The 27,844-nt window shown below is 50.0% G+C and overlaps 2 protein-coding genes across 5 annotated transcripts in view; one reads left to right on the forward strand and one right to left on the reverse strand.

Moving 5' to 3' along the window:
• Window positions 1-692: 692 nt before the first annotated feature.
• PACSIN3 (protein kinase C and casein kinase substrate in neurons 3) lies at window positions 693-20,905 on the reverse strand. 4 transcript variants are annotated; one of them, XM_012645162.1, is made up of 11 exons: window positions 8,297-8,406; window positions 5,304-5,365; window positions 4,970-5,060; window positions 4,661-4,817; window positions 3,698-3,933; window positions 3,449-3,604; window positions 2,661-2,836; window positions 2,399-2,519; window positions 2,095-2,231; window positions 1,561-1,682; window positions 693-1,222 (listed from the first exon to the last, which is right to left on the reverse strand). In XM_012645162.1, exons 3-11 carry the CDS (start codon window positions 5,021-5,023, stop codon window positions 1,107-1,109), a joined length of 1,275 nt encoding a protein of 424 aa, XP_012500616.1. In that variant the 5' UTR covers window positions 5,024-5,060; window positions 5,304-5,365; window positions 8,297-8,406; the 3' UTR covers window positions 693-1,106. The 4 variants fall into 4 exon arrangements, with proteins under 4 accessions (XP_012500616.1, XP_012500615.1, XP_012500618.1 ...); XM_012645161.1 differs by having other exon boundaries at window positions 5,304-5,369; XM_012645165.1 differs by having other exon boundaries at window positions 708-1,222; window positions 1,561-1,679; window positions 5,304-5,369.
• A 240-nt stretch (window positions 20,906-21,145) lies between these two features.
• DDB2 (damage-specific DNA binding protein 2, 48kDa) overlaps window positions 21,146-27,844 on the forward strand; it is a 45,435-nt gene continuing 38,736 nt past the window's right edge. The window contains exons 1-3 of the mRNA XM_012645167.1: window positions 21,146-21,459; window positions 22,512-22,648; window positions 23,021-23,212. Of these exons, the coding sequence (XP_012500621.1) occupies window positions 21,336-21,459; window positions 22,512-22,648; window positions 23,021-23,212 (453 nt within the window). The 5' untranslated portion in view covers window positions 21,146-21,335. The remainder of the gene's footprint in view (window positions 21,460-22,511; window positions 22,649-23,020; window positions 23,213-27,844) is intronic.

Here is a 27,844-nt window from a genome sequence, read left to right on the forward strand (position 1 = left end):
CGGCGCGGGCTGCCAGAGACCCTAGTACCTCTGGCCAGCTACCGATCGATGAGTAATGATTAACAGTCGATCCGCGTACTCCTTGTCCCACCGGCCTCCCGTCCAGCCCGTCCGGCCTCCCACAACCCGGCATCAGCCACGAGCCATCATGCTCTGCTCACACCAAGCCTGATCTCGAGTCCCTTCCACCCCAGGTTAGGGTCCCGAAGTTCCAGAGCAGGTACCAAGCTGGCAAACCCTTGCCCAACCCCGGTCCTACAACACCCGCTAGGCCTCTCTCCAGGTAGCCTCTGGAGGACTGGCAGGGATGGAGTATCAAAAAGATACACGCAGGCCGGGCGCGGTGGCTCACGCCTGTAATCCTAGCACTCTGGGAGGCCGAGGCGGGCGGATCGTTCTGAGCTCAGGAGTTCGAGACCAGCCTGAGCAAGAGCGAGACCCCGTCTCTACCAAAAAATGGAAAGAAATTAATTGGACAACTAAAAATATATGTAGAAAAAATTAGCCGGGCATGGTGGCGCGTGCCTGTGGTCCCAGCTACTCGGGAGGCTGAGACAGTAGGATTGCTTGAGCCCAGGAGTTTGAGGTTGCTGTGAGCTAGGCTGATGCTACGGCACTTGCTTGCCCCAGGCAAGAGAGTGAGACTCTGTCTCAAAAAAAAAAAAAAAGATATACGCAAGCCCAACAAATAATGTGTTTGTTTTGTCAAGTTTAATACACACTAGAACAAGCCACAAAAGAGGGTGCTTCTAGCCCAGAACTACACTCCCCCCAAGCCCAGCCCAGGACCCCAAAACAGAGGCCAGGAACTGAATCCACGACTCCTGGGAGACCCAAGTGCTCCAGGGGAGGCCCAGGCGACCCTGAACCCTCCTGTCACCTCCAACCTCCATCTTGCCCTCAGCCTAGACTCAGTTGGCCCTTCCCTACCAGTGGCTTCCTAGACACAGGCCCCTCCCCTCCCTGGGTCCCAGGACTTCCACCCTCCTGAGGGAACAGACTGCGAGCAGGAGCACGGTGGTTCAGGGCCCTCAAGTCCGGCTGTCCAGGAGAAGCTGGGCTCTGACTCAGGGTGGAGAAACGTTGTGGGAGGGCTGTCAGGGCACTCAGGCACCCACACACTCCACATAATTGGCAGGGTACAGGCCAATGCGGCCACTCTGCAACTGGCCCTGGCACCAGCCCTGCTCATCCTCCTCGCTCATCTTCAGCAGCTCCTCCCCTGGGGGAAGGGGGACTGGTCACTGCCAATTGCCCTGGCCCAGCCCCCTTTCCTGCAACTGGGTCAAGGACTGAGGGGGATGGGGTAGTCCAAGAGCCCAGCTAGGAGAAGAGACATGGCTCAGGCAGAGGGCGGTTGAAGTCAGCAAGCTGCCCCACCCGAGACCCCAAACACAGCAACCAGGCCCCAGCCAGCTGGACCCAGAGCAGGCTGAACGGCCAGAGAACTGGCCTTTGAGAGGAGGGTATCTGGCTTCCCTTTTCCACACCCCCTGCTCAGTCAGGTAAGGAAGGCAGAGACTGAGGCCTGGAGAGGAGCAGGAAAGGGCCCCAGGGTACCTGCTCGGAAGCTCAGCTCATCAGCTTCCTGGCCAGCGTAGTCATAGAGCGCCCGGACCCGGACCCCAGTGGCCGCCTTTCGGGGACTCTCCTCATCTGACCACTCCTCATCCTGCCCCCTGCTGTAGAGGGGAGGCAGAAGGGAGCAGCTCAGGGCACAAGGAACTCCTTGGGCTGGAGGTGTCACCCACGACTCGGGGCAAAGGGCTTACCCACTCGACTCCCAGAGGAACCCTGGGAGAGGCAGGTGGGGAGGAACTGAAAGAATCTAGTCCCACCTCTGCCACTCATGGCTGTGAGCTCGAGCGCAATTCCTGCCCCAGAGAGTTGATGTGAGGCGAAAGTGGAAGGAATGTGGGAAATGCCTGGCCCATCTAAACCACTATGAAAACTGGTATCGCTACAACCCTCAGGTCCCTGGCACCAATTTTCAACCCACTTCAAGTGTGAAGGGAATGAAACAAGAGAAAGGGAAGGAGGGCAGGGAAGGAGGGCAGAGCTGTTTCTTTGCCACAGGAGGCTCCTGGCTCTCACCCTGGGGACCCCGGGGACTGGGGTGGGGGTGCAGTGCCATCTCTTGTGGGCACAATGCTGGTCAGAGTAACCTCATCAGGGCTCCGGCCACCCTTCTCTTTCCGGCTGATTGTCCTGTGTGTGTCCAAGGACCACTCCTGTGGGGACAGTGCTTAGGGTCAGGCTGGGCTGCAGCGGGCAGCCAGGGCCATCCAGACCACCGTCACTGACTTCATCCCAAGCCCTGGCCTCCCTGCAGAGGCTGAGGCTGAGCGCGGTAGGAGAGTGACCCACCTCCCAGCCCCACCCAGCCTGGAACACATGCCTCAAACTGTGGCCAATTCATGGCCATGCCTGGCCCATGAGTGCTGCGCCACCAGCGCAGATCCTCTTCGTCACTGGCTGCCTCGATGCTCTGGTGCAGGTCTCGGTGGAGTTCATGGAATCTGTGGCCCGAGGCACAGCCTCAGACTGAGAAGTCCTGGGCCCCTATACCCGGCAATCCCGTCCAGCCCAGCTAGAACCCAGCGGAGAGGGAGGGGAGCCAGCATTACCCCAGATCTCCACACCCACCCCGCAGGCCATACTTCTCACTGCTGGAGAGGTCAAGGTGCTGGTGTAAGGTGAGCAGCATATCCTTGAAGAAAAGAAGCCGCTGGCGCTCAGCGGCCTGGCAGGTCTCGAAGGCCTGCTCCATGTCCTCCATGTAGCGTGGGGTGTAGCGATGCAGCTCTGCCAGTGTCTGCTCATACTGGGTTTTCGTCTGGATGGGAGGGGATAGGGTCTGGTGAGGACAAGACCTTTATCCACGCAGGACTCCACCAGTATTTACCAGGCACTGCCCGGATCTAGACCCCGGGCTAGCCACCAAGGGCCATCAGTCCTGAGACCCAGCTCCTGCCCTCAAGGACCCCAGCAGCCTAACAAGGGAGGTGACATTCTGGCACAGCAAATGTCAGAGGCTGGTGGAGAGTGAGATGAAGTCAACCTATGGGAAAGGGTGGGAGAAATCAGAAAAGGCTTCCCGGAGGAGGTGGCAACTGAGCAGCACCTCAGAGGATGAGGAGGATTTACACAAGCGGAGCAGGAGGAAAGGGCACTCGGGCGAGCAGGCAATGTGGTGCGCTGTGTAAGAAATGGAGCTGGGGGTTCTCAAGTGCTAAAGTCATCCCGGTGCCTGAAATTCCAACATTTCCTTCCCTTGGCAAAGCATCACCTTTTCTCGGGTTTCTCCTTTAAGTGATCATCTGGAGAGAGGGTGGCAGGTGAGGATTAGGGCAGTAAGCGTGCTGCGGACTGGAGAAGGCATTCAGGGAGCAAGATTCATTCGGGAAGCCTTGCCTGGGGCCAGGGGGCAGGGACCTGCGGCCTGTACCTTCTCGGCCTCCTTGGCACAGCGCTCCACCCGCTCCTGCAGCTTGCGCAGCTGCTCCTGGGAGATGGCGCTGTCTGCCTTCGCGTGGCTCTCCCGAGTCTGGGCTGTCTTCTCATCCTTCCGGGCTGCGTGGTAGTTCTTCTTGGAAGCCTCGACCTGGCATGCATGGGGACAACTCTAGGCCCTGGACACCAGTCCCTGGTCCCCTTGGAAGGGGCCTGCCTCTGCCGCCCATCCACCCAGGCTCACCTCCTTCAGCCTCTTCAGCCAGGGCTTCTGGGCCTTGCGGAAGCCGTCCTCGGCAGCCCGGCTCTCGCGGAAGCCGCCCAGCACGGGCCGGTGGAAGGCACCCCGCTGCCAGGCGCGCACCCGCTCGCTGTCCTGCCCCTGCAGCTTCTCCCGCACCTCCAAGTGCAGTGCACTCAGCCGCTCCGCCGCCGTGAAGAAGGCGTGCCAGGCCTTCTCCAGTGTGCCGTACTGGGGGCCTGCAGGGAGGTGTGGGGCTTGGGCCAGGCCTGGGCACCACCTAAATCAAGCCTGTTCCCTCTCATTCGGTGCTGCCCTGGGTGCCAGGCACAGAGGCACGGGGGGGCGGTGCACAGATGAATGACAATGCTGTCAGCTGGGGCTTACTGAATGCCTACCCTGTGCCTTGACATATCTGAGTCCTTGCCTCAACCACCACCGTCAAGGACAGTGTCATTGTCAACATTGAACAGGCAAAAAAACTGAGGCCCAGAAAAGTGATGTTAACTCGCCCAAAGCATTATAGTTACAGGTGGAGCTGAGATTCAAACCCAAATCTGTTGTATAACTGCTACTGTCCATTGCCTCAAGGGGAGAACCAGTGTCTGCCCTCCAAGAAGACAGCTTGTTGGGTGGAAAGATCCCAAACTCCCAGTCAGAAGGCCTGGGCTTCCTAGCTGTGTGACTTCAGGCAAGTCCCCGAGCCTCTCTGAACTTCCAGTTTCTCCTCTAGGAAATGGGTAGAACAGGACCATCTCCATCACAGAGTTGTTAAAAATACCAAAGGGACTCACGAATGTACTTTGCAAGCTCTAACACCACAACGCCAAGGATAACCAGGAGGATCGTCCCTCTTTAAGGAGGTGAAAGCCTCAAACTTTCCACAAGATGTACAAAAAGAAGCTGCCCCGATGGTCCCACCCTCGGCAGCACTCCGCTCCCTGCCAGGCCTGAGTGCCGGCTCACCCTTCTCCACGGTGCCCCTCCACTTGCGGGCCCAGTCGGCTAGCTGCTGGGCATAGGCCTTCTCGATGCGGGCACGCTCCTGGAAGCAGCTGACCAGGTCCCCGCACAGCCGGTGCCCATCCTCCACCCGCTGCACCGTCCGCCTGTAGTTGCCAGCCTGGGACATACACGAGAAGAGCAGCGTCACCAGGGAGCAGCCCCCTATCGGGCTGGGGCCGTCAGCTAGGCTCCTCCCCTGCACAGAAAGCTGAGCCCAGAGAGGGCTGGGCATGTTAGGGCCACTCCCAAACCCAGGACCCCGCTGCTCACCTCCCAGAAACTGCCCCCTAAGGCTTCCCCTCCAGCGTCCTCTTCTGGAGCCATGGTGTCCCCGCAGCACGGAATGGTGGCAGATTTGGGGCTGTGGAAGGCAGACAGGTAAGCAGGAAAGCTGGACATACACTTTGGGGGGTAGGAAATGACCCCCTCCTATCTCTGGGCCCTGCCCACCTGCCATCGCCACCACCCAGGGAACCGTCAGAGCTAGGACTTAGCAGGCAGGAGGCTGAAGTCCCCACGAGGGGCCAGGCTAGGGGCAAGGAAAGCGGTTTCAAAGCCCCTCCTCTCACCCTGGGTCTGCCCTTCTCCCCCGCCCCCCACGTACCTGGGGCCTAGAGATCACTATGGGGAGCTGGGTGTCCAACTCTCAAAGCTGCCACTGTGACTCTGCCTTGAAGTTAAGAAGAGCAAAGCAGAGGGTGAGGGTGGGGGCCTAGAGCATCCAGGGCGGTGCCCAGCGGCTCCCCCGATATAGCAACTGCTGTCAGAAGCGCCAGATTCCAGGCAGGAGAATGCCAGGCAGGTCACACGATCCAGCTGGGGATTAAATGGCAGGCGGGGGTGGGTGGTGGGCAGAGAGCCCCACTCCCCCAACTGCAGATGAGAGAAGAAGCCTGCCCAAGCCAGGGCCCCTGATGCCTTTCCTTGAACGACAAGGCGACCCTGTTACCGCAGCAGGCCGAGTGGGAGGGTGCCCAGCCACATGCCACTAGCTCCCTGTGCTGAGAAGAGCAGAAAGGGAGCCAGGAGGCTGAGTCCCATCTTGGCCAGGAAGTTTGAACAAGGGCATAGAACTGTCCCTCTTAAGGAGGCCTCGGCTCCCTCTAAGATGGAAACTCCCTCACCTGTTGGCTTCCACGCCAGGCTGGTGTAAGACTCAACCCAGGCAACGAGTGAGATACGCGAGGGGCCCAGCAGTCACTAGAACACACCATCCCCTTCCACAGCACCCACCAGCGTCCCACGGGGTGATAACAAGCAACTGAATCCTGTCCTCAAAAACCCCAGAGTACGGGGCAGCCTGGGGGAGGCAGACAGGTGGTCAGCCAGGTATAAGAGTGTTCTACAGAATCGCAGAGGGCACGGCGAATTCCAACCCCAGAGCCACCACCTCAGGGTCTAGAGGATATAGTGGCATGCGGCTGCTCCCACGGCCTCTAAGCAGGGTCTCAGCTGTCCCCAGCACTGACTGACTCACAGCCCCTAGAAGGAAATCGCTTCCTCTTCTGTGCAGGCCCAAAGGACACAGCCAGGCCCAGGAGGACAGAGTGTGTCTATTGCCCCCAAAGAAGGGCTCTGTCACAGCATCTCCTCCAAACCTCAAATTGGGGCATCTTCTCCATATTCACCTCCCCTGTCCTTCTGTCCTTGCACCCACAGCCCCTTGGGACCCCTCAGTTGGGGTATATATCCCCCTGGGTTGTGACTGACAGGACAGCATCTGTCCCCATTCATTGACAGAGACTTCTGGGATTCTGATTTGTGTTTCCCCAGGCACGGACATCAGCAATAATTAGCTAAAGAAGAAAACAAATGACATCCACCTGAAGACCAGAAAAACCTGCCAGCTCCAGCAGCTGTAGGAACTCAGCCTGAGTGGGCTTCCCTCTCTGCTAACGGGGGGCTCAGGCCTCCATGGAGACCCACGGAGGATGCAGAGCAGCTGCCCCACCAGGCGCCCCAAGCTGTTCACTTGGCTTCCTCTTCAGCCAGTCCGATTGCCCAGAGAGGACTTGCCAAGCCGATAGGGAGAAAGAGTGCTGCAGCCATAAATTACAGGGCCTCTGGAGCTGTCCCAGCCAGGCCTCAGGGGCCTGGGGCCCCCTGCCTGCTCCAGCCTCCCTGCTCCCTGCTCCCCAGAGAGCTGCCCCCCACCCATTCCCTCTCTCTGGCCCTAGAACAGAGCAAGCTGTGTGTGCAAGGCTGGCATGGCTCCCTCCGGCCTCCCAGAGCAAACACCAGTCCGAGCCCCAGGCGCAGCCAGGCCCCATAGCCCCAGCCTGACCTAGCTGTTGGGGGGCCTTTCGCCACTGCCCCCATTAAGGAGGTTGGCACCTTGTGCCTCCTGACCTCAGCAGAGAGCCAAATCAGTCCCCAGAACACACTCCACCGCAGGCAAGAGCTCAGAAAGCAGGTAAGGCAATCTTCCCAGCTCAGGGAGCCAGCACCTAGTGGGCTGAGAAGTCTTCTGGGGCTTGGCAGGGTCTCCTCACCACAGCCCAGGCCAAAGTAGGGAGTTCCAGGGTTCAGGGAAGAACTCACTCTCGCTACCGGAGGCCAGAAATTACTCTCATCCCCCACCCCCTCCCAGAAGCTGGGGGCATGCCCCTGGGAGAGAGCACAGCCATCCTGCCCTGCCCATCCCTGTGTCCTGAGTCACAGGCTGCGCCCAAGGGCTTCTTCCCTCAGCAACCCCGCCCCCGTCAGGATACAGGAGGGGCGGTCGGCTGGTCCAGAGAGGGGCACTAGGTGGAGGGGCTGGAACCAGTAGCCAGAGCCAGCCAGAAGGTCAGGAGGCTGGGGGAGGGGGTGGCACATGCAAGGGGAAGGAGGCAGGGCCAGGGAGGGGCATAACAAAGGGGCACTCTTAGGAAACCCGACCTGCCGGCTGGGGTGCCCGCTCCCTCATGACGCATTCCAAACCCCGAGCCTCCACACCAAATCTCGGAGCCCAGGGGCTGCGCGTCTCTGGCCTCAACCCTTATGGACAGAGCCCCTCGACAGGCGCCCCTTGCCCGCCCGGCGCTGCACAACTCGAAGCCCGGGGAGCCCACGCGGAGCGGCAGAGCCAGGCCTAGCCATGGAGGCTCTAGGACTTGTTGGCCAAACTTGTTGAACTTGGTCTCGGCGGGGGTGGGGCCTGCCGGTCACCGCCAAGGGGAGGGGGCGCCCCCTGCCTGGCCCGGCCTTGCCGTGGACTCCATACGGTGGCTTGAGGCAGCGGACCCAGGAATTGGGGCTCTTTGCAGAGGGCGAGGGGTCGCTGGGGAGCGTGGCCCCTTCTGGGGCCCCAGGGCAGGCGCGAGGAGGGAGGATTGGGGCCCTCGAGGGGACCGAGGAGATGGTTTGGCCCCGCAGCCTCGACGTTCCCCCCACCCCCCGGCCGGCCTGAGGAATTATGGAGTTAGCGGCGCGGCACATGAAACACCCCTCGGCTAGGTGGCAGCCCTTCCCGCTGTCGCGCAGAGCGGGGTGGCCGGGGGCTCCCGGCGAGGGAGGCGGTTCCATTGCAAACTTCAGGAGCCGCAGGAGGAGAGGGCGGACTCGAGCCACGGCTCCTGCCGCCGCGTCCCCGCGCGTCCCCTCCGGGGCACTCACCGCGTCCTCCCTGGGCCCCTCGGCGGGTGGGGGTCCGGCCACGCTCCGGCCCGAGTCCTGCCGCTCCCGGGCCGGGCCGCCGCCTCCCGGAGCGCGCCGGGCCCTCCCCCGGGAAGCCCGGCCCCCGGCCCCGCCCTCTCTCGCCGCGGTGGCCCCAACCCCAGCAGCCTGCGGCGGGGCTGCGGGGGCTCCAGGCATCGCGGCGACCCGCGGCTCGGGGGCGCGGGCTGTGGGGGTCTCCGCTCCCGGGAGCCGAGCGCCTGGGCCGGCTCTCCAGGGTGGCGCCGCGGGGCTGCAGAGAGTCAGATTTCGGCTTTGCCCCTCCCGGACCTTTGCAGAGCCTGGGAGACCGGTGGAAGCGAGAAGGGACCTGGCCTGCATGGACAGCCTTTGGAGAGGGGTCTGGGAGCCACACTACTTTACATTTTTTACTGAGCACAGCTTTCTTAGACGTTCACTTGGGAGAGCCTCGCAACCACCCCTTTGCAAGCATTAGGTTTCCCCTTGTGCAGATGCAGAAATTGAGGCTTGGAGCCCTTCAGCAGCTTGTCTAAAATCTAGTGGGGCAGGGCCAGGACTCCAAAGCTATGCCCTACCCTTCCACAGCTCTGCCTGCTAATCTGGGGAGCCTTCAGAGGCCTGGGACAAACACGCGGTGGGGGTGGGACAAAAAGGCCTGAGCTCCTCCCCCTCCGTGTTCTTATTTCCAAATATTGTACCACGATTCATTCTCAAATCCCTTCGCCCCTGCAGCCCCTTTATCAGTCTAGTAGATTTTCTAGATCGCCAGGATGCCACCCGACCCTAAATAAATCCCTTTTTTCACCACCCCTTCCCCCTTTACCCCCTCCCCCTGGGGGGGATTTTTCGGAGCCGGCCCGACTGTTATTTATATCCACTGGAGCGGTCCAAGAATGTTCCGAGGCTGACCTAATCGCCACCTGCTCGGCCCTCCCCGCCCCTCCCGCTCCCTCTTGGGCCCGGTGACCCAGCGGCCGTGCCCTGCGCCCGGGAGACAGGAGGGAGCTAGGGCCGGTGGGGTCCGACGCGCCCGCGCTCACAGAGTCTCCGCGCGCTCGAAGGACTGAGCCACCACGGCCATAGCGCCCGCTCTGGGAAGCCGGGCGGAGGTGGGGGCGCTGCTCTGTCTCTAGCACGTACTATTCCTCCCCACCCCCCGCTCCCTGAGGAGTGTGAGTACCGAGTACGTGCGCGCGGATTTTTAAACAGCAGCTTTAAAAATAGCAGAATTATGTTGTTTCTAAATCCGGGAGGAACCATTTTTTGTGGATGACTCCGCTCACAAAATGGAAAGGGGGCTAGAAGAGAATGAATGGGGGTAATTTCAGATGGTAATATTAGCTGTTGAGGGCTCACTTGCTGGGCAGTCCTAGTGGGAGGGTGAAACTGCCGCCCCAAGATGCCTGTGGGGCACCCAAGGCACGCCACCTTTGTCCTGAGCACTCTGGCGGCGTTTGGCAAGTCATTCTGAGTAGTGGATCTGAAACCAGTTTCAACACCCACTCTCTCTGGGGACTTGGACCAGTCTCTTCTCTCCTTATCTGTTTCTACCTTTATGACAGGTGACCTCCTGACCTTCCACTGGGCCTTGAGCCCCAGCTAATTAAGATTGTAAAACAATTGCAAAAGAGAGGAGCTGGGGAAACCAACGTCTAACAGTCATGGTGTTTTGAGTATTATTTAAAATCAGTTAACATCCCACCTAGCGCCAGAAGGCCTTTAGGCACCTAGACTGAAGTGTGAAAACACAAGAATGAGATTAATTACAGGAGTTGCCTATTAAAACCTCATTAAAAATAAAGTTGGCAGCCAGGCTCTGGGATATGGGGAAGCCAGGCCATAGAGAGACTCGGAAAACAGGGCTGTTCATCAGATGACAAGGAGAAGGAGATGTGGAGTGGAAAACATCTGGCTTCCCTTGGGTTCAAATCTGGAAGCAGAAAGCAGAAATGATGCAGCTGATCTTAATTGCCCCTAAGGTACTGTAGGGGAAAAAAAATAAACCAAAACCCAGAACATACTGGGCTGCTTCAAAGGTAAAAGGAGACAGAGACCTGCCCTTGGAAAGCCAGCCCCCAGCTAGTGCTCCTCCCAAGGGCTCAGACTTTATGCTCTATGGCCAGAGTTCCTAACATTTACCCTGCTCCATCAGAGCTGTCCACCAACCCAAACGGAGTTCAAGATGAGATGCCCAGGGTCACAGGGCTGAATAAAGACAGAAATCTAGCAAGGCAGCTTGGCTCAGGGCACTAACCTGCCTTGGAAGCAGGTTGGTCCACAGCCACATATCGCCCTGAACATTCACAGACTCACCTTGAGTTTCTGGAATGTCCTAGCCACTGCGCCTTCATTTGTTTATTTATCTATGCATTCATTCATCCAGCCAAGAAAACATTTGAATTTTTGCTCTGTACTAAGCCTTATGCTAGATGTTGAGGATACAAAGATAAATAAGGCAGAGCCCTAAGTGTACAATAGTGATGCAATGTGGATACCAAGTTCTGGGGGAAAACAGAGGCAGGAGAGACCACCTTTGACAGGACATGACACTTGATTGGTCTGGATCAGTTGGAATTAGTCATGTGGAGAGGCATTCTAGGCAGGAGCATCAGGGTGTGCCAAGCCCCAAAGGTGTTAGCATATGACTCTGTGTCCTAGGAATTCAAGACAAACATGTGTACAAGTGCACAAAGAGGTACAAGGATGTTTGCATACAGTGTTGTTTGCAATGAGGGAAAACTGGAAATAAATGTCCATCACAAAGGCGGGAGGTGAATAACCTGAAGTTCATTCATGCTATGGATTACTCTGCAACGATTCAAGGACAAGGTAGAGAGAGATGCATTCTTATATGAAGAGCTCCAAGACACTGTTGAGGGAGAAAAGCAAAGTGCAGAATGCAGTAAATATTTAGAGAGAATATACACCGAACTGGTTTTGGTAGTTATCTCTAGGGAGAGATCTGGAATTGGTAAGGGACATTTTTGTAATGTTAGAAAATTTACGATGAGAATGTACCTATATGTAAATTGTGTAAATAGAATAAAGAACTGGGGTAGTTGTGGTGAGTGGGTCTTTGTGTCTAAAACAGTGCTGTCCAATGGAATTTTCTACAGTGGTGGAAATGTTCTATAGCTGAGCTGTCTAATATGATAGCCACTAGTCACATGAAGCTGCTGAGCACTTGAAATGTGGCTAGTGTGACTGAATAAATAAATTTTCAATCTAATTTAAAATGTTTTAAATTAATAATTTAACAGCTGGCTCCAGCTAGTGGCTACTGTATTGGACCACGCAGGTCTAGAATATCTAGAATAGTGAGTTCATGATGGGGTAGAGGCAGATGGAAGATGAGGGTGGAAAGATGGGCTGGGATTAGATGGGGAAGATCTGCAAGCTGGGCTAAGGAATTTGGACTTTATCCTATAGGCAGTGAGAAGTGTGAATGGGAGACAGGAGGGAACGAGGGAACGAGATCAGATTTACCCTTTTAAAAGATAACTCTGGCTGCCCAGTGGAGGTGGAGGGTAGATTAGAGCAGGCAGAATACTACAGGCAGGGCTGTCCCCTCTAAAGGTTGCCATGTGAGCTTCCCTCTGTGGCCTCTGGACATTGCCCCAGCATTCCTGACAGGCAGCTGAGTAAAGTATTCTGATTTAACAGTTATGTTTTTAAGATCTCAGGCAGCCCCAGGTGTAAAAACTGGTCCGAGTTATTGAGAGGGGTTAACCTCAGTGGGGAGGCTGTTTCTGGGTTAGGATGGCAGGAAGAACAGCACAGGGATGGCACAGGGTAAAAACGCATAGCAGGTTTCAGAATGCAGCCTATAAAGCTGCTCCAGGGTCAGGAATTTGCCCCGGGCAGATTCTTTGGAAGATATCACAGGGTTGGCAGGAGGTGCCCCAGGAGTTGCCACTGTGTAGCCCAGGTTTCAGCTCTGTGGGCTGGGGGCCTCTGCTCAGGTAGCCTGACGTAGTCCCTTTGGGCCCTTCCCTGAAATCCCCTGGGGGCCTCCTTGCTGGTGAAGGAGTTCTAGTAAAAGACCCATTCATTTAGCAGGCTTTCAGGGCACATCCACTGTGTGCCTGATACCATGCTCAATGCTCAATTCAAAGAAAGGAGACAAGATCCCTGACTTCATAGAGTTTTCCACTAGAATCAAAGGTCCGAATACATAATTACAAATTGTGATGTGTTTTAAAGGGGGAAAAAAAAAGGGTGTTATGAGGGAATAATGGGAGCATGACTTCGACTTGGGAAGGGGCAGAGAAGACTCCTCGGGAAGTTTAAGTCTCTACCCAAAAGACCCAAAAGATAATGGAAGTTAACCAGGTGATAGGGGACCTAGGGCAGAGCGTTCCAGGCAGAAGGACTGAGGACTGATGTGTGCAAAGGCCCTGAAATGGGAGCATGACCTTCTGGGACAGAAGGGCAGGGTGGGCAGGGCATGGGGAATGGGAGGCAGAGGCCCAGGACCAGGCAGGAGAGGCAGGCAGCACCCAGACACTGCCAGGCATTGTGAGTTTTATCCTGAGAGTGGGAGGGGACCCTTGGAGGGACTTAAGCAGAGGCGTGAACTGAATGGCCTTTTTGGATGTTATATAAGGAATGGATTGGGGCAAGGAATCAGCAAACTATGGCCTGTACAGCCCATAGGCTATGAATGGTTTTTACATTTTTAAATGGATGGGAAAAAATCAACAGAAGAATAATATTTTGTGACACATGAAGGTTACAGGAAATTCAAATTTCAGTGTCCATAAATAAAGTTTTATTGGAGCATAGCCATACTCATTTATTTACAAATTGTCTCTGGCTGTTTTCACGCTCCAATGGCAGAGCTGAATATTGTACTTGCAACATAAATTGTATGGCCCACAAAGCCTAAAATATTTACTATCTGGCCCTTTACACAAAAACTAGGCTGACCCATGGATTAGAGAGAGACAAAAAGCAGGGAGACCAGTTAGGAGGTGGCTGCAGGCATCCAGGGGCAAGTTGATGGTAGTTTGTTCCGGGGTGCTAGCTATGCAGGTGTGAGAAGCACATGGATTGAAGTAGTATTTGGGGGAAAGAACTGCTAACACTCGCTATGGGTTGAAGGTGAATGGCAAGGGAGAGACACATTTCAAAATGACTCCCAATCTGTGGCCTCAGAGTGGATTCTAGACCAGAATAGGACATTAGTGGGCACCTGGCAAATCTCAGTAAGGTTTGTAGATTAGGTGTTATTAGGGTTAACTTCCTCATCTTGATCATTGTATTGTGGTTATGTATGATGTTACACTTGGGAAGTAATTGAAATTTTTTTTAAGGCAAGCACAAAATGAGGTTTACTGAGGAGAGAAAGATAGGATTATAGAGCAATAACAAGATATAGGTTTACAGAGCGAGATACATACTCCACGGATGATGACTAGGCCCACTGTAGCAAAAGGGAGAGGGCAAAAAGAGCAAGAATTGACATTCTTTATTACCTCTCTGCAACTCTCTTGTAAGCCTGAAATTATTTCAAAATGAAAAGTTAAAAGTAAATTGGCCAGGCATGGTAGCTCACACCTGTAATACTAGCACTCAGAGAGGCTGAGGTGGGAGGATCACTTGAACTCAGGAGTTCGAGACCAGCCTGAGCAAGAGTGAGACCCCTACCTCTACTAAAAACAGAAAAATTAGTCAGGCGTCATGGCGCACACCTGTAGTCCCAGCTACTCAGGAGACTGAGGCAGGAAGATCACCTGAGCCCAGGAGTTTGAGGTTGCTGTGAGCTAGGCTGACACCACGACACTCTAGCCTGGGTGACAGAGCCAGACTCTAATTAATAAATAAATAAATAAAATTAAAAAATAAAAGTAAATTAAAACAAACAAAGCAAAAATGATGCCCACATGTTTAGCTTGACTATCTCCATGGAAATACCATTTATAGAGATCAGGGAATGTGGACAAGGCAGGAGAAGAGGGGAAGATCAATTTTGCTTTTGGACCCCGATGAGATGCCATGAGGATGCGTCAAGAAGGTGGGGCCATGCACTGCTCTGGACATCACCAATGAGCCCAAGCCCCAGGAAAAGGTGTAGAAACCTCGCTCCTCTACCTTGGAACACGAGCTCTGTGCCTGAGGTAAGCCTGGATCCAGGTAGTGAAGGGTGGGAACTCAAGCATATGTTCTCTGTTGCATTCCATGTATTCTGCTCAGCACTTTGTCACCACAGCTTGGGGAGCAGGATTTATTCTTCCCATTTTGCAAAGGAGGAAACTGAAAACCACAGAGGTGCTAAGAGTTGCAAAGGACACAGCTAGGAAGCGGGGAAGTGAGGGCTGTCTGACCCCAACACCCATGAATGAGTTTCCTGCTTGATAATGCTGACCTTTGATGGCAGAGACTGGGCCTATTAGTTTTCCAGGGCTGCTGTAACCAGTTACTGACAATGGGCGACTTAAAACAACAGAAATTTATTCTCTCACAGCCCTGGAGGTCAGAAATCCAAAATCAAAGTGTTGGCAGGGCCGCATTCTCCCCAGGGTCTGGATGAGAATCTTCCCTTGCCTCTGTCCTAGCTTCTGGTGGCTGCTGACAATCTGGCAACCTTTGGCATCCCTTGGCCTTATCAGCCTTCCCCTTCACAGGATCTTCTCCCCTGTGTGTGTCTCTGTGTCTGTGTCTCATCTCCCTCTGTCTCACTCTTATAAGGACACTCGCCATTGGATTTAGGGCCCACCTAGATGATCCAGGATGATCCCCGCATTTTAAAGTCCTTAATTACATCTGCAAAGACCCTTTTTCCAAATAGGATAAAATTCACAGGTTCTAGGGATTAGGATGTGGATATATCTTTTTAGGGACCACCCGTCCACCCAGCTAGAGGGGCTTGAGGAGGCCACAGCTGTTAACCTTGGAAATCTCATAAAAATACTTCCTGAGCTTAAAAAGCAAGGAACCTTTCCTAGTTTTTCTTTATCCAGTTTCACAAATGTGCCTCTTTGCAGAATGGATTAGTAGATTAAATGCTGCCAACCCAAATGTGGCTTGGCCTTCTAGACTGCCTATAATTATGATAAAACTCTCAGATTCTGGGGCCTTATGACACAGGGACAGTGTCAAGTATGAAGGAGAATGTACAATAAATGTCTACAAGGATGCCCACTCAGAGTTGGAGTGTAGGGGTGGATTGCACGGATTTATATCAAGACACTGCCCCACCAGGCTATTGGCTTCACCAGTAAGAAAGAACCACAGCCACCCAGGACAGCTAGCCACCTTCCTCTACACAAAGAAACTTAGCTGGGGTTCCTTCAGTGAGCTTTTTGTCATATGCTCCTTGAGTTACAATGTCAGAGTAGGGACAGGAGCCAAGGCAGGGCAGCGAAAGGGGAGTGGGAAGAAGGGAACATACAGGAACGTCAGTGTGGTTCTCCCAGCTCCACTACCATGTGACTCATCCACCCACAGGGAATTGGCTTGGCTGTGGCACAGAGAGGACCATTTTTATTTCTGCCACTTGGGACTTTCGCAGTCCTCAGAAGAGACCTCTGGCATCAGAAGAGTCGGTAGAAGGCCCTGCCAAACCTCTCTCTGGTCCCCTGCTTTTTCTATCATGGCAAACTAACTGGTGAGGACTCTTGAGAACAGCAAAGAGCTTCTTCACCACTTTTATCAGAGCTTATCAGTAAATAACACATTGCCAGATTACATAACAACTTCTATTTGTAGAACACTCTACAGTTTGCAAAGCACTTTCACATATATTATTTCAGCACTCTTTGCAGTTGCTGTGCAAATCTGGCTGCCTAGAGAAGTTCCCTGGCATCCTGTACCTATGGTATTTCATGACAGAGTATTGATTTAGTGTGTGGATGGTGTCTCAACCCCACACAGTAAAGACAGAAGGTGGGATTGTGTTTCTTATTTTTTAATTTACATAGCTGTCTGACACTTCCAAAGCTACCCAAAATTATATATACTTTTTTTCTTTTTTTTTTTTTGAGACAGAGTCTCACTCTATTGCCCTGGCTAGAGTGAGTGCCGTGGCGTTAGCCTAGCTCACAGCAACCTCAAACTCCTGGGCTCAAGCGATCCTACTGCCTCAGCCTCCTGAGTAGCTGGGACTACAGGCATGAGCCACCATGCCCGGCTAATTTTTTCTGTATGTATTTTTAGTTGTCCGGCTAATTTCTTTCTATTTTTTTTTTTTTAGTAGAGACGGGATCTCGCTCTTGCTCAGGCTGGTCTCGAACTCCTGAGCTCAAACAATCCGCCCACCTCAGCCTCCCAGAGTGCTAGGATTACAGGCGTGAACCACTGCGCCCGGCCAAAATTATATTTTTGATAATGAGTGCTGCTCCCAGAGGGTGGGAATCATGCCTTTGTTTAGCACTATTATGAATGTATTCATACTTGGGCATTTAAGTATATATTGGAGATGTCAAGTGACAAGGACTCTGGATGCTTGTATTCATTCTGCTTCCAATCATTTAGGTGGAATTTAAACTTCTGTTCCCTGCAAGCTCTGCAGAGGCTGTCATTTGGAGGCAGTAAGTGTGTGTGGGAAGCCTACATGCATCAGCTGTGTGGATTATGGATGGTTTTGCAGACTCAGCAAAGCATTTAGATCCATACACAGCTTGGACAGAACCAGAGTCATGTACCAGCCTGCACCAGGAAAACGCTTCCTACTAGATGGAAATTTCCCACACGGAGACTGGAGTTGAAAGCTGGCTTCTGCTGCTTTTACGGCGAGTCACAAAATCACAAATTCTAAAACTGGGAGGGATCTAAGGGACCACCTAGTCCTTTCCCTTATTTTATGACAAGGAAACTAAAGCATAGAGAAGTGAAATGATGAATCCAAGATCAGATAGCCTAAGTACAATGCTCTTTCCACTGTGCTATATTATCTGTTCTAGAAAACACTTCAATAAAGCCACATATTGTTTTGCAGATCAAAGAAACTGGCATTATTTAGGGTCATGCTCGTGGTCTGCCCGGCTTCCAGTGTGAACAGGAGACCTTGATTTGCTATCACCAGCAGCTTTCGAATGAGTTGCTTTGTGATGCCTATGTCAAAAATAGTATCACAGACAGGAGCAAAACATCCATCAACAGGGTTTCACGAGCAGTCTGAGCAGTGGAAACCAGCCGCTTCATGGCATGAAACGGGAGAAATGCCGCACCATTCACCTCATTGTCAGACTAGCAGCATCAAAAAATATGTATTAAATGCTTGTGTCCACCCTGCACCTGATGGCTCATCAGATGGGAATGGAGGATTTCAAGCCCCTAGGCAGTTGTTCTGTAGTGAAACAAAGGGAGCTAAAGTGCAACCGGGGGTAAGGGTGCCTCAAAGCACAACCCAAAACAAAGCGCTTTACTGGCATGTGCAAAGCAGGTTTCCACTACTCACACTTGGTTCTTTCTCTCTCCCGTGGAAAATTGCCCCAATCCTAAAAATGGATTCTGGGAAAACCTGGCATTAAGCAGGACATTTCCCTTGCTCTGGAATCCATTACAGCTAACTGTTGCCTCCCTGCCCTTGCATTTCCTGCTCTCTCTGCCTGGAATGCCCTCCACCTCCCCCTCGCTCAATCTCTCAAGAGTCAGCTTAAGTGTCACCTTCTTTGACACTGCCCCTTCCTTAGCCCACTCCAGGCTGACTTAAAGTGTCCCTTTTCTGTGCCCCTCTCTTCCCCCATGTTTCTCTCACTAAGTTTATCACAATCTATCGTAGTTGTAGGTTTACTTGTCTCTCACGCTCCATCAGGGCAAAAAGCGTTTTTCATTTCAGTGTTCCCTTTGACTGGAATAGTGCTGGGCTGAGTGGGTTTTTGAAACATGTCAGTAGAACAAATGAAATTTGAATTCTTCTGCCTGCCATTCAATCTCCCCTTGGCCCCTATTACTTTTTACTTTTGTTTTTTAGAGATGGGGGTCTCACTATGTTGCCCAGGTTGGCCTCGAACTCTTCGGCTCAAGAGATCCTCCTGCCTCAGCCTCTCAAGTAGCTGGGACTGCAGGCGCACAACACTGTGCCTGGCTAGCCCCTCTTACTTTGTACAGATCCTCAATAGGAGGGTCTCTTCGAGCTGCCTCCTAGCCCTACTCATAAACATCAGTGCCCCCCAGCCAGATACCACCAAGAACATTCATGTAGTTGAAATTTGGGTTTACTGCTTTTTGCAATGGAGAATGTATAGCATGGGGAATGTATAGATGGGACATCTCTGTAAGAGGGTGTTAGAAAGGACTTACAGAATTTGACTTGTGTTGGATAATTTGGGGAAGAGTTCAAGGAAGTGGGGCTTTGCTCTGGATTAGAGGTTGTCAGGAAGTGGCATAATCCTATGATTGGATATTGAAGGGGTTCAGAACATGCAACTCCAAAATATGCCACTTTGGCATACTGATTATTTTGGGCTGAAGCCATTTGAGAAACAGCAGATGCAGGAAAGTATGTCTGACCTCTCCCTTTCTACCTAAAAACACATCATAAAATTTCCCAGGAGAAAGATGTCCTCCCTGTACCAAAAAGAAAAAAACGTTCTTAGAGAGTCTCAAAACGGACCTGCACAAATAAACCTACTAAAATAACCCTATCTGCCATTAGTTTCCTCCATATATTTCCTAGTCACTATCCCACAATTTATTGCCCCTCATTCAAGCCTCTTTGTCCTGTCACATCCGCAGAATTCATTGTTCTTTGTGTAAAAAGGTATGTAAGCTTTTAGGCCTAATGGTTTCTTTGGGTCTTCATTTTCCTTTTCAAGTCTCCCATGTACACACAAAAATATTAAATAAAATCTGTATGCTTTTCTCCTGTAAATTTGTCTTGCATCGGTTTAATTCTTAAGCCCAGCTACAGAACCTAAGAGGGTAGAAGGAAATCTTTTTCCTCTCTTACAGTATCTTTTTGTTATTGTTTTTTTAGAAACAGGGTCTCCCTCTGTCACCCAGGCTGGAGTACAGTGGAACAATCATAGCTCATTGCAGCCTTAAACTATTGGGCTAAAGATATCCTCCTGCCTCAGCCTCCTAAGTAGCTGGGACTACAGGCACATGCCTCCATGTCTGGCTAATTTTTAAACATTTTTGTAGAGACAAGGTCTCACTATGTTGACTAGGCTGGTCTCAAAGTGCTGACCTCAAGTAATCCTTCCACCTCAGCCTCCCAAGTTGCAGGGACCTACAGTACCCTAATAAATCTTATCTAAGGGGGGAGGAATGAAGCAAAGATAAAGTTGTGATTGGCAAAGCAGCTGCAGTTATTCGCATTGGCCAAAATAGGGAGACATTTGATCATTTTTGTGATTTGGACAATGTTCATATTTTTGCTTGTGTTTAGACATGAGTGATCATGTCTTTGTCTTGATCTGTCATGGTCACAGAGTAGCCTTGTCTGATGTTTTGTGAAATTGTTTCTTTAAACAGAACATCAAGGCCTAGCTGATAGTACCAGCCCAGCCACCAGATGCAAGGGGCTGATTTTTCTTTCTTATAACCCACACCCATTCCTAAATTTTACCAACTGTTCCTTGTCTAGAATGCTCTTTTTCCTTCCTCAGCCAAACCCTCCTTTTTTCAAGTCAAACTCCACAAAATCCTATCTTCCCTGTTAGGCCTTCCCAAATACAATTCTCCAATGGATTCTTTCCTGAATGCATCTAACAACCTTGGTTGGCATACCACAGTTATTGCTCAACTGTGTTCTGTCTTCAATTGTTTACTTATTTCATTTGGTTTTTCATCTCTTCCTAGTAGGTTGTAAATCTTTTAGAGGCAGCGTCCGTTTCTTATACGTTAGTGTTCCCTACAACTGAGCACCCTGATGAGAGGCAATTAATGTTGGTTGGTCTGAGTAACACAGCTCTGGAAAACACAACTACAAACCAACAGGGGAGAAGCTCCAAGCTTGCCCTTTTCCCAGGCGATGCCATTTCTAATACTCCGAGCTTATCGTCCCATCAAGAAAGCACTTTCCAATTTCTTTTGGAGCATTCATTCCTTTGCAAGAGTTACTTTTGGAAGTTTTCCGTCCCTACCTAACCGAAAGCTCCTTGAGTGCAGGAGCTACTCTTAACCCATTTTTGCATATCTCCTCCCACCCTCTCGAAGCGCTTGGCACGGGGCTTAGTGGGTGGAAGAAAGGAAAAGTGTTCGACTAACCCCAACTCCTGCGTGCCTCGTCACAGAAAGTGGGGTGCACCCGAACTGTCTCCTCTCAGGCTGGCGGGACAGCGCAGCTTCACCTATGAACCTCGGTGCTTTGTCCTTCGGCTGAAGCCAGGGCACAGGGGCTCTAAGCCCCGTTGGCCACACGCCCTCTGAACCATCACTGGCCCAGGCTGCTCCCAACACTCAACAGGTTGGGAAAGTCAGTTAAAAGCAGTGAGTTGCAACCACTCTCCACAGAGAAGCAGGAATTGGAGAGGTAGTTGACTCCGACTGCACAAGTGACAGGCGGGAAGAGCCCAGCTTTCAATGTAAGGAAGGCACTAGCTTTCTACGAAGCAGCCACGCCCCAACTACACCCTGTACGCACCAGTCAATCCCAATGCCCGCGCGGGCTTCATCACCAATTAGAAGGCAGTCAAGGCGGGAGCCAAGGCCTTGACTGGCACCTGGTCTCCTCTGGCGGACCCGCAAAGACTGGCAGAGCCGCGTCCGAAGAGGCTCCGACTTGGGCGGCCATCTTTGTTTCTAGCAAGTCAGCCGACCCAGGCTGCGGCAGACCCACCACACAACTCCATGCGCCCTGCAGGGAGCGCGGGCCCCGCCCCTCACGCGCTTCCCATCGCTCCGCGCGCCCCCGCCTTGCAGGAAGGGGCGGGGCCTTTGCGAGACGGGTGGGGCCGGAGCTCGAAGCTAGCTTGAACTTGCCTTGGCATGTTTGGCGGGAATTTGGCTTAGTTGGACTACCTGTGGCCTCGTGGCTTCCTAGTCCCCGCCTTGTTTCTCCCCAGAGGCTTCTCAATCTTGCCTCCATGATCTCGGCATAGGGCATAGTACCCCTTCGCACGCGAATGCGATGGCTCCCAGGAAACGCTCAGAAACCCAGAAGACCGGGATTGTGTTGCGCTCCAGGAACAAGAGGAACAGAAGTCCCCGGGAGCTGGAGCCCGAGGCCAAGAAGCACTGTGCGAAGGGCTCCGGTACTGCCTGTGCCTGCTGCTTTGATATATCCGCCATTTGGGGTGCTCACGCTGGAGGCCGGAGGGGGGGATGGATGCTCCTAGTTTCCTGAGGAAGTCCCAGGTTACGGGTGCCTCAGGCTGTGCATTTTGTCTGCGGGTCTTTTGACATCTGAGAGTTTACTTAGGCACCCATCCCCCACCCCCAGGTGACAGGAAGAAGCAGATGAGCTCCATAACAACAGGGTTTGTTGGTACCAGGAATTTTACAAACTTTGCTTAAAATAATCCTTCCTTTCCTGGCGCTGTGGATGCTGAATTTCAATAGTCACGATTGCTAGTTATGTATGTACTTGGTTTCATCTATGAGAGCCCTGCCTTCTTTCCTTTCCTCCTTCCTTCGAAAGCTCTTTCTCTGAGGTTTAGTGGGGGCTTGAACCTGGGGATATAAGGAACGTGAGGGAACTCAAAAGTTGAGCAGGGGCCTGTTGGTCAAACGGTTTTTGTCCATGAAAAGAAAAAATTAGTTGTCAAGAGGTTGGACCCATAGAGATTGGGTCCCCAAATGGAGTTTGGTGATCCAGGGTTGTTTTATTCCTATTCTGATTTACCTCCCTAGAAGTAACCTAGTTAATTTAGAGCTATTCCAGACATTTCGATTCCTTCTTTTCCTAAACTGTCACCTCTACTGTGCTGCCCTAAAATCTTTTCATTGTGCATTATAGGTGATTTCAAAATTGTCACCCAATCCCATCTCGAGTTTTGCAGCCCAACCTGGAAAGAGCTTGGCAGTGTACATTATTCTTGTGTGTTTCTTTGGCTGGGCTCTCAGGAACCCTGCAAGATCGTATTTAGTTTCACTTAAGAATTACTGTTTTGGGGAAGGGGCCACATCCCTACTCATTTTTATTTCTTGTGCTTAGGTGAAACTAAACAGATCATGGAAAGGCCTTAGGATGTGATGAGACAGATTGGCTTTGCCAAATGAAACAACAAAGTTTTCTTTTCTGAGATTTCGGCAGAAAAACCTTTGCTGAGATTGAAGAGGAAAATATGTCTGTTCTGCTTGGCAGGTTCTAGCAGAGGATGTGACTCAGGCTGCCTGTGGGCGGGGTTGGGTAGCCTGCAGGTCCCGCCACCATGCCAAAGCATCCTCAGGGCCCTCCACCAGTATAGGTTGGGCAGAGCTGCCTGGCCATCACTACAGCAGGTAAGATGTTTTTTTGGCTGAAGTGCTCAAGGGTATGCATGTGTTTTTACTGTTGAATGCTCCAAAATTAAATGATGGGTTGGTTTAGCAGGTTGTCAGAGTGGTCAGACTGTGGTGACTGGCCTACTGGGCACTCAGCCAGGTAGAAAAGTCTTTTGCTCTAAAGGTCCCAGCTGGAATGCACTCTGCCCCTTTGCTTTCCAAGATTAGTTTGTGTACATTGCAAACATTTTTATGCACAGGGCCAGGCAGTTACCCTTCCTTGGGTTGGGGGGACTTGGCCCTAGGACTCTTCTATGAAGGAGACAGAGATTGACAGTTTACCCAGGTCTTGAGTTTTAATTCAACTTAATTCTTTTCTCTCTGTGTCAGGGTCTCCAGCAGTCCTTTTTGCACTCTCTGGATTCTTACCGGATATTCCAAAAGGCTGCCCCCTTTGACAGGAGGGCTACATCCTTGGCATGGCACCCAACTCACCCCAGCACTGTGGCTGTGGGTTCCAAAGGAGGAGATATCATGCTCTGGAACTTTGGCATAAAGGACAAACCCACCTTCATTAAAGGGGTGAGCAATTCCCCATACCAGGCAATAGTGCTAAAGAAGTGTTTGTTGAAGAAATGAATATTGATATCATCCAGTAAACATCAGTAAGAGGACTGAGCTCAAAATTAACTGTGGGTGTTTTCAAATATGTAAATGGTGATGATAAGCAAATATTTTTTGAGTGCCTGCCCTTAAAATGTTAGAAGCTATAGACTATTTAGACTATTGATTGCCCACAGAATCTAAGCCCCTTCTTACCTCTTTGACCTCATCTTATACTACTGTCTTTCCTCACTTTCTATGCTTTAGCCACATCAGCAATTTCTATTCCTGCAACTAGGTCTCTGCATTTGCTGTTCCCTCTGACTGGAGCATGCTTTCCCATGGTCTTCTCAGGGCTGGCTCCCTCTTCTCATTTGGATCTCTGCTCAATATACCTCTGCAAAGGGGCTTTCACTAACTATCCTACTCATAAAGTAGCTCCTTCCCCACCCAGTCATTCCCTGTATTGTTACCCCGCTTCATGTTTTCCCCAAAATGTTTATCGGTATATGAAATATTCATGTCTGTGCCCGCTAGAAAGTAAGCTTCTTGATGGCAGAGATCTTGCTTTCTGGTTCACCATTATATCCCCAGTACCTAGAACTAGAATGAAGATGGGCCTAGAGTAGCTGCTTTATATTTGTTGAATGAATGAGGTGTTTGGAGTGTAACTGGGCAGACCAGGGTGTAAGATAACTAACAATACAGATGCTAAATGCTACAGAACATGACAGAAGGAAGAGCTTCTTGTGAATTAGCGTTGATTGAGAAGGCTTTGTGGATGAGTGAGGAGTGAGGAAAAGCAATATTTAGATAAATGGAGAGAAAAGGAGGAAAGGCATAGTGTGACTGGGGTGAAGTTTGGCATGGAGTTTTTAGGGATGATCTTATTCTTGCTAATGTTTATCATCAGTTGCTGAGAAGTGAATGTGTTGGCCCCTCCAAGACCTTTAGCTTGACATTGGAGGGCTATACTGTGAAAAGTGATGCTCTGTGTTTAGAGCAGGAGTCACAAACTCATGCCTCAAGAAACCAAACAGATTAAAAAAAATGAGTGATGTATGGCGGTAGTGTCAGTGGTAAACTAGAGATGGTTGCCATGCAAGAATGTAGGTTCTGGGATATCAGATCTGATTTTTTCAAAGTCTGAAATCCTCATTTTTTTTTTTACATGAAATATCTTGATTTTTTAAAAAAAATTATAAGTACACATAACATTTGTCATCCTAGCCATTTAAAAATTGTTTTGTGATAAAATACATATAGTTTACTATCTTAATCATTTTTAGGTGTACAGTTCAGTGGCCTTAAGTATATTATGTAACCAGCCTCCAGAACTTTTTAATGTTAGGACTAAATAGAATTAAACACGCATCTCAGCTGGATTCTGCTTCGGCTCACCATTTTTCCAGCTCTGGTTTAGAGGTAGAAGAGATGAGGGGAACCCAGGATAAAGTCTCTTTGTGAATGGAGGGTTTTGGAGAGTAGCCACCAGGAAAGGCCAGGTGAGACAGGCGTGGGAGACTGGGATTCAAGGTGTGAGATGGGTGTTCAAGAAAGAAGTGCCTGAAGCCAGAGGAAAGGCAGCCCAGAGGAGTGCTGAGGCAGAGCTTGCTGGGTTTCTGCCCAGCTAAAGAGGCAGATGACCACCAGTAGGGCAGCTTGAAGTTGAAGTCAGAACCCAGAGCTCAGACAGGAAGAGACGTTTTTTTCGAGAATGTAGGAAATGGGAATAGAAAAATTTAGGCTAAGCCTGGAGTGGTAAGAAGTAGTTTAATGTGTTCTAGGGGAAGAGCCTCCTGACTAAAAGGGTAATAACAAGTGCTTTGACCTTGTGCCAGACTGAGACTGCTTTTGTTTTGCATTACCTTTTATTATAACATGCATGTAACTAAAAGTTTTCTTACACTGTAATGGAGATTGGTCTGGCCATTGAGCTTTGCGACTTGCGGGGAACTAGGTTGGAGCAGAGGGAAGGTATGCTGGCTTGGAGAACTGTCAGATGCTGACAATGGAAAGTTGATTTGAGACCAGTTTCTGTGGGAGCAGCAGTGCTTCATTTTGTTACTTATTTAGTCATCTGACCTTGGTTCTGTTCTTTACATCTTTCAGGCTCTTGGCAAAGGAATACATAGTACGTTTTCAAAATGAAGATAGCTTTATTTTTAGTCTTATTATAAAAACAATATATGCTCATCATAAAAAATTCTAGTTTAATCATATTATACCAGCGGTGACCATTTAAAAATATCCTGTAATTTCCTCTTTTTGTAATGCCTTTGTTTTTGGTATGAGAGTAATGCTGACCTCATAAAATGAGTTGGGAAGTATTCCTATCTCTTCCATTTTCTGGAAGAATTTGGGTGGAATTGGTATTCTTTCTTCCTTAAATTTTTTTGTAGAATTGACTAGCAAAGCCATTTGGGGCTAGAGTTTTCTTTTTGTTCTTTTAAATTCTATCGTTATTGAGGTATAATTGACATACAGTAAACTGCACATATTTAAAGTGTACATTTTGATGAGTTTTGATGTATGTACACAATTGTGAAGCCATCACCACAATTAAAATAATGATTATATCACCCCCAAAAGTTTCCTCATACCCCTTAGTAATCCATCCCTCTCTAACCTCTGTCCTGTCCCCTGGAAACTGCTAATATAGATTAATTTGCACTTTCTAGAATTTTATATAAATGATATCATAGAATATATACTCTCTTTTTCTTGGTCTAGCTTTTCAGTATAATTAGTTGAGATTCATCTACATTTTTGTGTGTATCAATTGTTTTTTTCTTTCTGAATAATGTTCTATTGTATTGCTATACTACAATTTATCCATTTACCTGCTGAAGAACATTTGGATTTTTTTCCAGTTTTTGACGGTAACTAATAAAGCTGCTATGAACATTTGTGTACAAGTATTTGTGTGAATATATGTTTTCATTTTGGGGGCTAAATACCTATGAGTGGAATGGCTGGATTGTGGGGTAGGAATTGTTTGAAGATATTTTTTAAATAAGAAAAGCCTTTTATGTGTACCCACATATTGCTGTTTCCAGTGCTTTTCATTCTTTTGTATAATCCAGATTTCCTTTTGATAACATTTTCCTTCTGCCTGAAGAAATTCCTTTCATATTTCTTGTAATGCAGATTGGTTGGTGATGAATTCTTTCCACTTTTGTTTGTCTGAAAAAGTATTTTGCCTTAATTTGGGGGGAAGATATTTTTGCTAAGTATAGTATTCTAGGTTTACATCTTTTTAAGAAATTAATTTTTAATTTATTGACAAAATTGTATATATTTATTGTTTGCAACATGTTGGTTTACAGTTTTCCTTTCTTCAGTACTTTAAAGATGATTTCTGATGACAAGTCTGCTATCATCCTTATGTTCCTCTCCGTGGTTTTTCTTTTTTTCTTTAGGCTACTTTAAAAATGATTATGATATGCTTGGGGGTCATTCAGCTTTTTTGGTCTATGAGTTTATAGTTATTCTCAAGTTTGGAAATTTTTAGGGCATTATTTCTTCAAATAGTTCAAAAAGAAGAAGAGTAATTCTCCGTCTTTTTTTTTTCTGGGGCTCCAGCTACTACTGACTCCAGGTGGGCTATTAGGTATTGTTCTATAGGTCACTGATACTCTGTTAAGTTTTTGCCTGCTTCATTTTGTGTAGTTTCTATTGCTATCTCATCATTCACTGATCTTCTATAATATCAAATCTGCTATTAATCCCATCCAGTGTATTTTTCATATCAGATACTGTATATCATCGCTAGAAGTTTAATTTGGATCTTTTTTTATATCTTTCACTTCTCACATTTATTATTTCCTTTTCTTTTTTGAACATACAGAGTATATTCATAACAGTCATTTTAACATCTGCCAGTTCCATCATCTGTGTCATTTCTGAGTCCATGTCTATTGACAAAGTTTTCTTCTGGTTATGTGTCATATATTCCTGCCTCTTTGCATGGCTTGGTACTTTCTGATTGGATGTTAGACATTGTGAATTTTACATTGTTGGATTTTTTTTTTTGAGACAGAGTCTCGCTCTGTTCACCCTAGGTAGAGTGCAGTGGCGTCTTCGCAGCTCACTGCAACTCAAACTCCTGGGCTGAAGTGATCCTCCTGCTTTAGCCTCCCAGGTAGCTGGGACTATAGGTGCACACCGCCACACCCAACTAATTTCTCTATTTTTAGTAGAGACAGGGTCTCACTCTTGCTCAGGCTGGTCTTGAACTCCTGAGCTCAAGCAATTCTCCTGCCTTGGCCTCCCAGAGTACTAGGATTACAGGCATAAGCCATCGCCCCTGGTCTGTTGTATTCTTTAATTAACTAATTTTTTTTTTCTTTTTTTAGGTAGGCTCTGGCTCTGTTACCTGGGCTAGAGTGTCGTGGCGTCATCATAGCTCACTACAACCTCAAGCTCCTGGGCTCAAGCAATTCTCCTGCCTCAGCCTCCTGAGTAGCTGGGACTATAGCTGTCACAATGTCTGGCTAATTTTTTCTATTTTTTTGTAGAGGCGGGGTCTTCCTTTTGCTCAGGCTGGTCTTGAACTCCTGGCCTCAAGCAATCCTCCCACCTTGGCCTTCCAAAGTGCTCGGATTATAG

Source organism: Propithecus coquereli, unplaced genomic scaffold (genome assembly GCF_000956105.1).
Source record: "Propithecus coquereli isolate 6110/MARCELLA unplaced genomic scaffold, Pcoq_1.0 Scaffold227, whole genome shotgun sequence".
NCBI lineage: Eukaryota > Metazoa > Chordata > Mammalia > Primates > Indriidae > Propithecus > Propithecus coquereli.